Source organism: Nicotiana attenuata, unplaced genomic scaffold (assembly GCF_001879085.1).
Source record: "Nicotiana attenuata strain UT unplaced genomic scaffold, NIATTr2, whole genome shotgun sequence".
In the NCBI taxonomy this organism is placed as follows: domain Eukaryota; kingdom Viridiplantae; phylum Streptophyta; class Magnoliopsida; order Solanales; family Solanaceae; genus Nicotiana; species Nicotiana attenuata.
In genome coordinates this window covers 22,462-36,779 of record NW_017674978.1, presented here as the reverse complement: position 1 = coordinate 36,779, position 14,318 = coordinate 22,462, and the positions used below count along the sequence as shown (strand labels likewise).

At 35.6% G+C, this 14,318-nt stretch overlaps 1 protein-coding gene across 1 annotated transcript; it reads right to left on the bottom strand.

Moving 5' to 3' along the window:
• Window positions 1–580: 580 nt before the first annotated feature.
• LOC109219533 (protection of telomeres protein 1b-like) lies at window positions 581–6,835 on the bottom strand. Its single transcript, XM_019383990.1, has 10 exons — window positions 6,594–6,835; window positions 5,920–6,056; window positions 4,878–5,067; window positions 4,245–4,309; window positions 4,009–4,097; window positions 2,895–3,176; window positions 2,509–2,585; window positions 2,370–2,428; window positions 1,459–1,611; window positions 581–1,003 (listed from the first exon to the last, which is right to left on the bottom strand). Exons 1-10 carry the CDS (start codon window positions 6,724–6,726, stop codon window positions 788–790), a joined length of 1,401 nt encoding a protein of 466 aa, XP_019239535.1. The 5' UTR covers window positions 6,727–6,835; the 3' UTR covers window positions 581–787.
• Window positions 6,836–14,318: the final 7,483 nt, after the last annotated feature.

Sequence of the window (14,318 nt, the reverse complement as noted above, 5' to 3'; positions counted from 1 at the left end):
CCCCAACCAATTCTAAAGTCTTCGGACATCATCACTAGCATAACTATGTTAGCTATTCATGTCGACGGTACCAATGCATGCCTTTCGCCTTGCCTCTGGAGCTCTTTCCTTCAAAAGTTTTTTGCCTCCGGAGCTCTTTCCTTCAGGCTGAAAGCTGAAATATAAAGCTACTAAGAACCTTAAATGTAGCGCAAGATGATAGATGTTGCATTTGTCCTATTAGCAACACACTGGATTACATTATTTTGGTTGTCAATCTTATATAGATTGATTAGTATTTATTTCGCTCTAATGAAGATCTGTCTTCATATTCCTTCGTACAAATTTCAAATGCCTTCGGTACTTGCTTGTCTGGTGTGGATCATATAACAGATTTTGAATGCTCAAATGAGTTGACTAATAATTGATATAAGTTCAACCATCTTTCGAGATATATGAGGGCATTATCTTGAAAGTAATTTTCTCATATGATAACCTAACATGTGATTTAATAAAAAGATGATTAAATTCGGCAAAATACGAATAGGTGATATGTCCTCAGGTCGGGCGCGGTTGGCTCAACAACCACCAACAACAATAATAATAATATGATAAGGAGCTCTAAGCTTAAGCAAAACTACAATAGTTTATGTTACCAAGTAGGATGAGTACATTTACAAAAACAAAACCCAACTAACGTTAGGTCATTCAAACCTACTTGCTAGCGACTGCCATCAGTACCTTTGCAGAAGGGCCAAAATACATATGTTCATTGTAAGCACTGGAGGTATATACAACGGAAAATCTCTTATACTTTCAGAGTGGTAGCAAAAATTCGAAAGTTCCTACTTCCCCAGACATTGCTGTCATCGATGTGATAAGATTTTAGGCAACATTTGATCCAGGGTGGATTTCTAGAATAGTCATTCATTTCACTACCATCATCACCTTCAGAAGTTCCAAACAACAAATTCCTCTTTTTTGTTAACGCATAAACAGAGGGATAGCCATCAAAAAACTGTTCCTGGAAAGTGAAGTAGCATCATCTCAAAAACAAGCTTGACAAGTTAGTAGCTCAAACAATGAAAAGACGCAAATCACTCATATTAGCAGATTTCTGCACTACAATAAACCAACAGAATATCTTGATGTAGCACATTGAGGCTTCACATTTATAAAAAACCTTCAAGGGCCTTCATCTCATCATTTTCCCGATAAATTGGTGGATGTTTTTGGAAGTAAATAGTTTTCACTTTATACAATATACTAACAACTATGACACACGGAATCTTCATTTTGCTTCAAAATAATCAAGTCGAACAGTTAGTTATGAGTATAGGTACAACATATATATGCTTTCAATTACATAAAATACTGATATCCAAATCCATGAAATATGACCCTCAAATGAGTAACAATGTGCTGCGGTATATTTAATGAAGATTAATAAGAGATTGTAAGTGCGAAAATAATTATTACCGCATCCTCTGCATACAGATATGCATGGATTCTGGTAGTTGGATCCTCTAGGGTCAACCTGATCCTATAAACCCCAGAAGGGGAACGAAAATCTTCAACTATCCAAGGAAATGCCGCTACCACTCGAACTACACAGTGGAATTTACCTACGACCTGCAAGCCGTAAGCTCAATGATGTAAGAGTGATAAAAAGTGCCAAGTCATATATATAATACAATAAAGAACCTTACTACATTCATCCTAACTCAATAGCTTCTAAGAACTTTCTATGCTAATGGAGAAAGCAATTAAACTGAAAAAAGGAACTTGCACTACATTAAGCACCAATTTTCCTCACGAATATTATCCCTCATATGCTCCTTTTCCACTATTCACTAGTGAGTATAAATATAGTATAATCAGCAGGCGAAATGGAATTTATATTATCCTCATCTCAAAACTTGAGAAAAGCTAATCCATAACAAGTGGAATCAGGGAGGAAGAACACTGAACATACGACTAACTACTCAAACTTTCCCAAGTCCTTAAATGTTGCCTAGTTAGTAGAAGATTCACTAGCTGATAACAAAGAATCTTTCTGGTGCTTTAAAAGAGCTCAAACATTAGTTATAGAGCAAATGAGAAGTTAAGTGTTTTGAGTGTGAAGAGGTAAGGTCGCTTGCAACATCGAAGAAATAAATGGTTCATGGACACCACTATTTTCTCTATCAATACACTATTTCTGTTTAGCCAAAATCTGTTGAAAGCCAATAATGTGTTTCAATGCCTATGTGCAATAAAAAATCAAGAAGATGTAAGGTTTCTTGCAACATCCACGAAGTAAATAGTAAAGATAGTGTCAATACATCTTCGATAATTGGAATACTAACATGGTGGAAGGAAAGGATGACCCTGTAAAGTGGTCAAGATACCTTTGGATTCACCAGAACTCTCATCAAGGAGACAAAAGGTACATCGGGGTAGTCGGTCTCTGCGAATTTAGGAAATAAAACAAAAATTAGTATGTGTAATTAAAACATCAGAAACATTGCTTGAGCATACAAGCCAAACCTGTTATGTCAGATGGCCAAGGAAAGCATGACAAAGGCATCCATCCCCATTTAGATTTACGACGCTCATCATGATCCCTATCATGTAATTGCAAACAATTGAGGTAAATTCAGAGGTGCATGGTATTATACTGGCGGGACAAGATTGTTACGAAACGCCTTGCTGCCAAGAGTAGATATGGAAATGATAAATGTTGCGGACATGAGCCTCCATGTTATGAATTCATGGGCTATGACATGCTTGTCAAATAACGATGTTGAACATGTTTATATCATGCAATTGAATTTCACGCCTAACATTATTTATTTATTTTCTTTTTTTCAAATAAGGAGTTGCACACCTAACATTCTACCATATATACATATTAAAACTGGAAGAAGAAAGACCTAATCCGCTGTAAAACGATGTCATCTTCATCGGATAAGTAGCAAAGCTTAGTAAAGGGCATTATAACAGCATGCCACAATGCTGTATGAAGTTCACATCTAATGTTAATGAGTTTCACCCATCGATTGCTCTTGAGCAAGTTAATGCCTAGTTTCTCGTTGCAACGATCAATGGTTACCCTCAAGACAGTTCCAAGAGGCGGCAAGGTACAGAGAATATCTCTTGGCAAAGGTGAGTTCACTGACTGCAATGGAAGTGGGTTTTCCAATTCTTCTTCTAGCCTGTAATTCATGAAACAATAGGCCACAGCATATCAGGAACAGGTACCAAATCATCCATAATGTATGCCAAAAATTTCTTGGAAAGAACATCCATAATGTATGCAAAAGCTTTCTTGGAAAGAAGCAGTATGCAGGTATTCAGTGAACCTCTCTGAGTGTACTTAGTTCAACAGAGGTTATATTTAAGGCCAGTAAAGTACTGGAAGAAGGCCAGATATTTAAGGGTGATTTGAGGCTTTAGCTCCCTTTGTTTTTTCTTTGACCTTTTAAGTTATCGAAATTTCAGTTATCCAGGTACTTTGGTGATACTCATTAAGATCAGGAAGTAACCAGGTGTGGCTATTAGTTAGTTTGCATCAACTCAGTCTTTTGGGTGGCATTGAACTAAATTGGTAAAAATTAAAAGTTAAGCTTGAAATATTATTGAGCGTTTCAGAGTTAGGCCTATCGAATTATGCTCTTAAGCCCAATTCCTAACTTGTTTCAATAACTTTACTATTGCTTTGAGAGTGAACAGCATTAAATTAGTACAGATATCTCCTAGTGTTTTATTACTAAATATGTAATAGCGTATTAAAAAGATATAGTTTCCACCTAAAACAAATTTCTGTTCAATGGTGACAGTAGATAAAGGAAATCTCTTTCCAACAATGAGCCTAATATAACTTATTGCAAGCACAAAGTGGTCATATAACTAATTCAGATATCCAGGGAATCCATCAATCACTCCTGCACAAGTATCTCATATCAAGCGGGAACTAATTAAAAAATTTCTACTAACATCACAAGCTTACTCCTAGCACAAGCCTGATTGAAAAGTAGAAAAGCTCACTTTGTTTTGATAGTGACGGGTGGAGTATCCGTTCCATCCCACACGAGAAGCATCCACTTATCTTTTTCAACTTCACATACATGAAGAATCTTGCATATGCCAACGTAATTTGCAATGGAAGTGTTAGTGAATTTGAATGTAGTGTCAATACCAAAGAACATGTGACCCACGCTGTGCTTGCCAACATATTCCAGATACATTTAAGGACAAAACTTACATTAAGGACACATAACTACCTTGCAAATCAAATTGAAACGTTCTCCTTCTCTGATCTCTTTCAAGGAATGTAAATCAGTCAAACCTATCAAGAAACGAAAAGTGTAAGCATATTCTGAGGGAGACATGAAAATTCAAACAACACAATAAAAAAAGAAAAAGAAAAAACACTACCAGAATATAAATGGCATCTGTCTGTTCTCTTTTTCTTTTTTCCCATTAGTTTTAATGGAGGCTAGGGAGAGAAGGAAGGGATTCTGCAATTGGATCAATCATTTAAAGCAAATCTGATGTTTCAAAGAGTAATCAATATATTGAAGGATAGGGTTAATGTTAACTGAGATTATGTGAGAGGCTGTAGCAACTAGATAACTACAGGTAAATTTGCCGCACATATACCGAACACCTTTTATGGATCCATTATTTGCCTTGACATGTCTGTGTCGAACAAGTGTGACAAGGGTACTTCATGAAATTCATTGAACTATATGTACCTGTACATCCATAATGGATATGTACTCCTAAACGAACTTATCAACATAGGAAACATTTTTTGATGCAACCTTTATCAGCTAAATAAATAATCATTATGTACTTAGCCTGGAATTCTGTTATAAGCATCACACTGAAGTTGGCAATGCTGATGAGAATACCTGTATCGATCCGGTGATCCTCCAACCACTTCATCAGATCCAATATAAATTTCTTGTCTTGCTCTCTAGCATGATACTTTAAAGAACATTGGTAAGGAAGGAAATTTGAGTTATCTTTTCGGTCAAATATTGCAAATGAAGAGAACTTCTTGTTGAACAAAGCATAAATCTCAGGTCCATGAGTTTTCATCTGCACACCCACAAATACCACTTGTAAGGATTGACACCATATTTTTATTTCCAGAAATAATACTTAAGAACAATAAGAGTTCATTCAATCAGGACAAAATCATGCATTCAGTTTGTTGGCCAATCCACTAACTTTATCTATTCCTTGAGAAATTGACTTTTATTTGTTCTCACTTAGCCTTTGCCAAATATTTATAATCGTAGATTCATAAGCAGTTCAGAATTCAGATATAACAAAGTCTAGCAGATAGAAGGGCTATGAAAACAAAGTTATCAATGTACTCCAATCAACTTTGAGAAGTAACAAATACTTCTCCTCTTAAGAGGATAAAGGAAAAACTTCCGAGTGGCTTAAATATCCATCAAGTGATGGACTAACTGCAAAGGCAGCTCCTCCTAACCCAGGAATGAATAAAAGTCAAATCCCACAAAAAGGAACAATGCAATCTCTGCTTAGCTGCTTCTGTTTAAAGGAGAATAGCTGAATCCTGACGGATGCCAAAATATCAATCAACCGCGGCTGGAAATTGAGTTGATCATTTAATTGAACAAAAATATCATGAGCTGGTCGATAGAAATGGCTCAAGTTACATTTTGAAGTCGTTCCAAAACTTTTGGGTTGGGAAAGGAGTACATATACCCTTTTGAAGTTCTAGACAATCCAATTGTAACTCCATATCTAAGCCTTGTATAATGTGGTGCATGGTTCTTAAAAGAAAATTCAGTTCATTTCGACATTTATTTCAGGGTTTAATTACTCTGTATCTAAGTTCAAGATTTACATTACATGTAAAACTGATAAAAGAAATGAAACCCACAGGGGTACAAGCAAATATTAGAGCAAATTAGTTACCACAACTTGAGAAAGCTGAATTATATCACCAACAGTCAGCACTTGAGGAAGCTTGTCCATAGTCGCAGCGAAAAAATTAACTGAAATCCCAGGGCTTGGATAGGACTCATCAATTATCTTAATGGTGCAAAAACAATCTACAAAATACAAACAAAAGAAACCAAAAATCAAGCCTAAAGGTTTACACAATGCTGCGGAAAAAAGAAGCAGCTTCAGGATATTAACTACCGCTACATATCCCAAATATGTGATGTGCAACAACTCGATGCACCTTGTGCAAGTGCTGGTGCTACACATAAGCAGCTAAGAAACAGATATTTTTAGCTGATGGTTCATTGTAGTTATTGTATATATTGGTGCATTTAAATTCTTATAATAGTATTCAGTTTTAGATATTCTCGTTGTTCAAAGATAAATACACGTGTATCCGTTAGGACAGCAATCGAGAAATGAGAATTTGATTCTCATTTTCCCTCCATTTTCCTCTTCGTTTTATTAGCTCAATGATAATAGAAAATTTTCAAGCAAATATTTTTTAAGAAAATTAGAGCTTTCATGGCACCAGAAAGTACAGTAAAAAAATAATAAACCCTAAAGTGATAGTAGTATATTTAAATACGTCTTATTCAACTATAAGACGGAAGGAAAAAGAGGATTTGAGAAGAAACAAAGACCAGTGCCCTTGGACTGCTTGGGGAGACCGGTTTCGATAACGACGCCGATGAGATTGACTTTCTGATTGAGTGCAGCTCTGGCATCTACTATTTGTAGGAACTTGTAGTCATCCCGCCTACTCCTGCCGCTCATTTTCTGAAGAAACTTCTGTAATCTCTCCTCTTTGCTTTCCTTTTCTGAGGAAACACAGCCACCGAGGTAATAGTGCTCTTCGCCAGGAATTTTAGGGCGCCAAAATGTTCCTTCTGATCAGTGCGCTCCACACACTCATATTTAAACACACATTCTAATTAATTATTACTCCCTCCGGTCCAAATCAATTTAGTTTTGGCACGCCCATTAAGAAAATATCGAATTCTATATAAAAATACATAGTATGATTAAACTACCCTTAATTAAATATTTAATATAAGGAGTAAGAACACTTTTTAAGAATATGTACATAAGGGTAATTTTGTAAAAACAAATTAAATTTTTTCTTGATTATATAAATTGACACTTATTTTGGACCAAAATAGGAAAAGCAAATTGGTCATTTATTATAGACCGGAAGGAATATTTTATTATTATATTGGACTTAGCTGTTATGTTACTTTAGTTTTGAATATTAAAGGACAATAAGCATGTATATTACTCCCTCCGGTTCACAATAAGTGTCCAATTTACTTTTAGCACGCCCATTAAGAAAATACTAAATTCTATACAAAAATACCTACTATGACTAAACTACCCCTAATTAAACATTTAATGTGAGGAGTAAGAAAACTTTTTAGGGATATGTACATAGGGGTTATTTTGTAAAAACAAATTGAATTCTTTCTTGATTACATAACTGGACACTTATTTTGAACCAAAATGAAAAAGTAAAATTGACACTTATTGTGAACCGGAGGGAGTAGTTGCATTTACAACATTTTAAAATTTGTAATATCATTCACAAGTAATATTATATTATTTCAAAGGACTTCTAATGCTTATATTACTTTATAATGAGTAGTAATAAAGGAAGCCTCTAAAATCAGTTTATTTTGAGAAGTGTTTTTCTTAAAAGTGCTTTTTAAAAGCAGTTTGTGTTTGACTATTTGATTTGAAAAGTACTTTTGACTTTTGAGTAGCAATTTTGGCCAAACTTTTAAAAAGTATTTTTTAGTAAGTATGTTCTCAAAAATGATTTTAAAAAAGAGTGCTGCTATTCGACCAAACTCAGTGTGGCCCAAAAATGACCACACTGGTGAAATACCACTAAAGCCCTTCATTTCACATTTGGCTTAATGGCCATTTTTTCCTCCAAAATTAGTTAATAAATTTTGATTATCCCAAAACATTGATCCCATAAATCATCATTCTCTCATGCATGGGAAGATAAAAAGCCTTCGTATATACGGATGGCAGCCTTCGTATATTCTCTCATTACGTTTTTTTTTAAATACAATTGCGTTTTTTTTTAAATGCAATTTATACGGATGGGAAGATCAAAAGTCTATTATGTATACATAATATTATTTTTTCATTTATATGGTATACCTTGTCATACCATATACCTATGTTAAGAGATCTTTCATTAAACACATAATTCACCACCCTTCCCTTAACCTAAACATGAATGCTAACCTAGAAACTAGTTTGGAGCCATTAAACCCGAATAACAGCCTAGAAACTAGGTCAGAGCAACTAAGGAATACATTACACACATCATTGGGGTTGAATTCGGACGACAGTTTGATGAATGAAGATGAGTCGATCGACATCGATTCAGACGGCAACTTCAATGGAGAAAATCATGTTGACGATGCTGTTGCTGCTGATGATGATGATGATGATGATGATGATGATAATGATGACGATGGCCATTATTTAGAGGAAGAGGGAGAAGTTGGAGAGGACAGGAAAATGCCTAATGAGTTCAATAAAGAAGATCTCATAATTGGTCCAATTACTGGGATATGGTTCAGTAGTAAGGATGTTATGTTTGATTTTTACAAAGAACATGCAAGATTATCGGGGTTTTGCATTGTCAAAAGAACATCAAACAAAAAAGGTGGTGATATTGTTAGGTATGTGCAATATGGTTGTGATAGGTCTAGGAAACCAAGGAATAAGCATGTTACCAAGAGGAGGAACTGCCGTGCTAGAATAAATAGAATTTTGGAGGAGAATGGTTCATGGCGTGTTTCAAAGGTGGTTAAAAAACATAATCATCAATTGGAACCAGCACTATCGCGATTGATGGCTGGACACAAATCGCTTAGTAAGTCCCTTAAGAGAACTCTTGCAGCCAAAGATGTTGCTGGCTCAAGACCCTCAAAAAATATAAGAGTCGCTGAAGTACTTGCTGGTGGCCCCGAAAATCTGGGTTGTACACCAAAGGACTGTAGAAATTATATTTTGAATAGTATAAAGCTTCAGTTGCAAGAAGGGGATGCACAATCATTACTCAAGTTCTTCAGTGACATGCAGCAAAAAGATAGGGAATACTACTCCGTAGATGTGGATAGTTTTGGTCGACTTCGTGATGTCATATGGGTTCATTCACACTCTAAGGTTGCATATGAGGAGTTCCATGATGTAATGTGCCTTGATACCACATACCTTGTGAATCGATACAATATGACATTTGCTTCATTTGTTGGTGTCAATCAGCATATGCAGTCCATACTTTTGGGACGTGCTCTTATGTCCAGTGAGGATATAACAAGTTACAAAATGGTGCTATCTACATGGCTTGGGGCTCTAAACAATGTTCATCCATTAGCTATCATGACTGACCAATGTGATAGTATTAAGGTGCATTGATGCCAAATACGGTACATAGATATTGTATATGGCACATATTCGCAAAATTGCCTACGAAGTTAAGTGGAGTTCTTGATGGTAAGATTGCAAATGCAGAATTTAAGGCTTTAGTCCTTGATAGCATTAACGTTGCTGAGTTTGAGAGACGATGGACTGATTATATTAAAAAATATAACTTAGATGGAAGGGATTGGTTTTATAAGCTTTATTTGGAGAAGGAGAAATGGGTTCCTGTATACCTAAATGACCACTTTTGGGCTGGGATGTTGTCCACACAAAGAAGTGAAGGAATGCATGCTTTCTTTGACGGATTCATCACCCGCCAAAGTACTTTGAAGCTATTTGTTCAGCAATATGAGTTAGCATAAGAGCTAAGTTCGAGAAAGAATTGGAAGCTTAATATAGGTCAAGGTGCTTTGAACTAAAATGTTTATCTGAATTTGCATGGGAGGAAAAATTTCAAACATGTTATACTCGTGAAGTGTTTGAATTTTTTCAAGTACAGTTAGGGAAACTGTACCATTGTGAAATCAGCACCCCTGAAGACCATCAAGAAATAGCTGGAGTGGAGAAGTACATTATCGTTGATTATTCGTTCAGGAATTTTAACACTAGAGATCCATTTGTATTCACGGTTGAATATACACCTATTGGCGAATATCTAAGTTGCAGCTGCAAGTGGTTTGAAACAAGAGGTATTCTATGCTGCCATATACTTAAGGTGTTGTCTCATAAGAGGATTAAAAACGTTAATGAGAGGTATATATTGAAAAGATGGAGAAAAGATGTTGTTCGTCCGCACTTGAAACGTTTCTTTCTAGGAGGTTACTCACGTATGAGTTCTGAATACATGATGTACAGGGAACTATTAAAGTATTTTGAACGGGTTTGCGATATTGTATTGGACACTAAAGTGATGAGGCAATATATTAAGTATCATTTGAACAGATTGGAGCATGACCTTTTGAATTGGGATGATGATCATATGATAGTTCCAAATTGGGAATTGGAAGATACCCATGATGGTGTGGGTGAGGGTAAGGGTGAGGGTGGGGGTGGGGGTGAAGGTGAGGGTGAAGGAAGAAATATAAGAGACCCTAGATACGTAGCTTCTCGCGGACGTCCAAGGTTGAATAGATATAGAGGGCGAATTGATTCATACTTTAGAAGTTCACAAACGGGTGGTGGAAGTGGAGTTAGAGGTAATAGGAGGGGTAGAGGTGGTGGTAGAGGTGTTGGCAGAGGTGGTGGTAGAAGTGGTGGTAGAGGTGGTGGTAGAGGCCGTGGTAGAGGCCGTGGTAGAGGTGGTAAAAATACTGGGCTAGCGGAAGGAATTGAGGTATAGACTTTTTTGAATTTTTTGACTTTGTTTTGTAATAATTTAAACGTGTGGTATTATAATTGTCATTATTAAATATTTCTTAATTTTATTGTTACTTTATTTTAGTTTAGAGGACTAGACTAACAAAATGTGATTAGTTGCAACTAGTACAGAAGTGAAAGACTTCAGAACATTATAATCAGTTCAAACTAAGAACTAAGATACTCACATTCAGTTACTAAAACCCTACCCTTCCACCCTACTTTCAACATTCAACTTAAAACCCTACCTTCAACACCTATCTTGGTATCCCTACCTCCAACCCTTACATTGCACGTTTTTTCCCCAGAAAATTTCAACATTCAACTGCAACCAATTTCTAACCCTAACTTCAACCAAATACCCCAAGAGTTCATTGTAAAATCAGTATAACCGTTCCTCTTTGAATACAAAATCTAAAATCTACCCATTTAACTTTCCTATGTAGCATTTACTAGATCTTACAATACATTAACCTATTTAACTTCCCTATGAAGCATTTACTAGACCTTACAATACATTAACATATTTAACTTCCCTATGAAGCATTTACTATTATTTATTATTATTATTATTTATTATTATTATTATTATTATTATTATTATTATTATTATTTTCTTCTGTATTTTTGCTCTTTATTCCCCTTTCAATATTTTTGTATATTAAAAGGGTAGATATAAAGGACACTGCCACCACAAGGCAGAATTAACAAAAAAAAAACATTTACTAAACATCCCATCAAAAAAGAAAATTATTATGGTAAAGAAGACCAATATGACGATTGTAATTTCATAACATTAACACATCAACATACATGAAAATAAAATATAGTAAAGGGATAGAAAAACACAATACAAATCCTAATCAATTTCAACCGGATTATTATCAGAAGTTCCTTCTCCCTTCAATTCAACATTGAAGTCAACTTATAGTGGTGCAACATCAACCAACGTAAATTTGACGATGAAACCTCGCTTGACATAATTGTCCAAAACAAAAAGTTTTCAGCCTGCCTTGAACCTTCTTCTATCACCAGCGCTCATATTTACATACCATTCTTTGCCACGATAGTGAAGAAGCGCAGTGTCTACTGTTGGAGGGAGATGCTTGTAGATTTTTCTTGGAATATACTTTAAAAAAACATTACTATTAAGTTTCGGAAAATATGAAACTGAATCAACATATACAATACTGACGCATATATATTTTCTGGAGTTAAGGTATAAGAAACAAAAGTATTTTATGTAAAAAAAAATCAGTTAGGATTAACTCAAGAAATTATTGTAATATTCAAAGAAATAAAGTTTAAAAGACATAATAATTTACCAGATCGTCGTAGTTGATGTATGAATTAGTCATAACCACTTCAAATGTTGGAGGACTCTCTTCTTCATTATCACTGCTAGTAGAAGAGTAAGATAGGACTCGTTTGGTAGAGGGAGAGGCATCCATAATTTAGGGTTTGTAGGTGAGTGTATTTTTCATAGTTTAGGGTTTGAGTATGTGACTATATATGGGGGGCCAACCCAGTCCAAAAAATATTTCAAATTTGAGCGGCTTTTTTTGGTTCAATTTTGGCAAATTTGGCAAGTTAATGGTGTTGGTAAAAATAAATGGTGTTAGTTGACATAAATGGTGTTAGTTGAAATAAATGGTGTTAGATGAAATAAATGTGTTATTTTGTCTTCTCCATTCCAAAAGAATCCTAGAGAAGAATTGATTTAAAAAAAATTAAAAATAGTCTTTGAAATTGATTTCATCCGGAAGAAATGAAAAATGCAAAGAAGACCAATATGATTCAATTCAGTTTTTTTGAATGATAATTAAAAAAATATATATATAGTAAATAAGACCAATATGAAGATTGAATTTCATAACATTAATATATCAACAGAAAATAAAAATACACATTGCATAACTGGATGAAATTAAAGCAGCTAACAAAGGAAAAAAAACAACAAAGTGCCACAATAGGGGAAACAATTCAAACACTTCACGAGTTCTTAAAAAGAAAAAACTAATTAATCTCGACAGAATCTTCGTGAGTTCCTTGTCCTTTCACTTCGACTTTGAAGACAACAAGGATTTGTGCAATTTCAACTAACTCAAATTTAACCAAACAGCCCCGCTTGATATCATTCTTCATCACAAAACTTTTCCAGCAGTCTTTGAGCCGTCTACGCTCACCAACGTTCAATTCCATAAATCGCTCTTTGCCACCATATTGAAGAACTGCGGTGGTATGTGCTTCAGGAATGTGCTCGTAGAAGTATTTTGGAATATGCTGGCAAAATAACACAAGGACAAAGAAACAACTTCATTTTATAACAGTATTTACAATACTAACTGAATGAAATGTAAACTTAGCCATATAAAAATAAAAGGCAGATTGTTGATTAGCCGATTTTCAAAAAATAAAATATCATTTACCAGATAGTCTTGTTCGATGTATGAATCTTTCAGAAGCACTTTGAATGTTGGATTTCTCTCTCCATCGTTATCATTAGAATAGGAGGCGGATGTGGATTGTTTGGGAGCGCTGGGAGAGGGGTCCATGGTTGGTTTATAGGGTTTGGGTAAGAGGGAGGATCGTTTAGTTTTTTGTATTGAGAGTTGTGTGTGTAAAATTGTGTATATATATATACACGGCAAATATTAATAGAAAAAATCAAGAAAAGAGGTAAGAAACTGTGATGACCCGAAAAGTCATCACTTGTTTTAGAAACAAATTCAGCGTTCCGAGACCAAAAGGCCTCCTTTTTACCTCACCTCGATTTGCGTGCGCAGTTCGTGCGTATAGCCAGAAAGCCTATATGAGAAAATCTGTGAAAAATAAAAAATTTTGCCTATAAAATGAATTTAAGTTGACTTCGGTCAACATTTTTAGTAAACAGACCCGAATCCGTGTTCCGACGATCCCGGGAGGTCCGTAAGAAAATATGGGACTTGGGCGTATGCCCGGAATAGAATTCCGAGGTCCCTAATGTCATGCCCCAAACTAGGGGAGGCACGACTGGCACTCGATACTGTATTCGATCGAGTTAGCCACTAAACATACTAGCTAACTAAACTGGGGGTCCAATAGATCGGGCAGCACAACATCTGAAATACTAAGCCTGGACCATTAAGGTCATGACCTGAATAACAATAAGCCATATAAACAAAGGTAGACGAGCTAAAATAATAAAGTACTAGCTGGCCGACGAGGCCGCAATTTGAGACATACATGCCTACACACATATATATACATGCCAAGCCTATGGGCTGGAGACTGAAAGCTGGAAAAAAAGAAACCCAGAATACTGTGTCCACAATAGCCTCTAAGAGTGTCATAAGCACTGTCGGGATAAGGCCCCAACTATACCCAAACTGTACAACAAAAGTAACCATCCTATGATAGCTCCAGGAAGAGGTGAAGCTTACCAACTCACAGCTGAACCTCGAAATCCTAGCGGAGGGGTCGATCAGAGTCCCTACCTAGACCTGCACGCACGAAACAAAAATGCAGTGTCCCCAGGCAACATGACATCAGTACGAATAAAAATGTACTGGTATGTAGCTCGGGGCTCG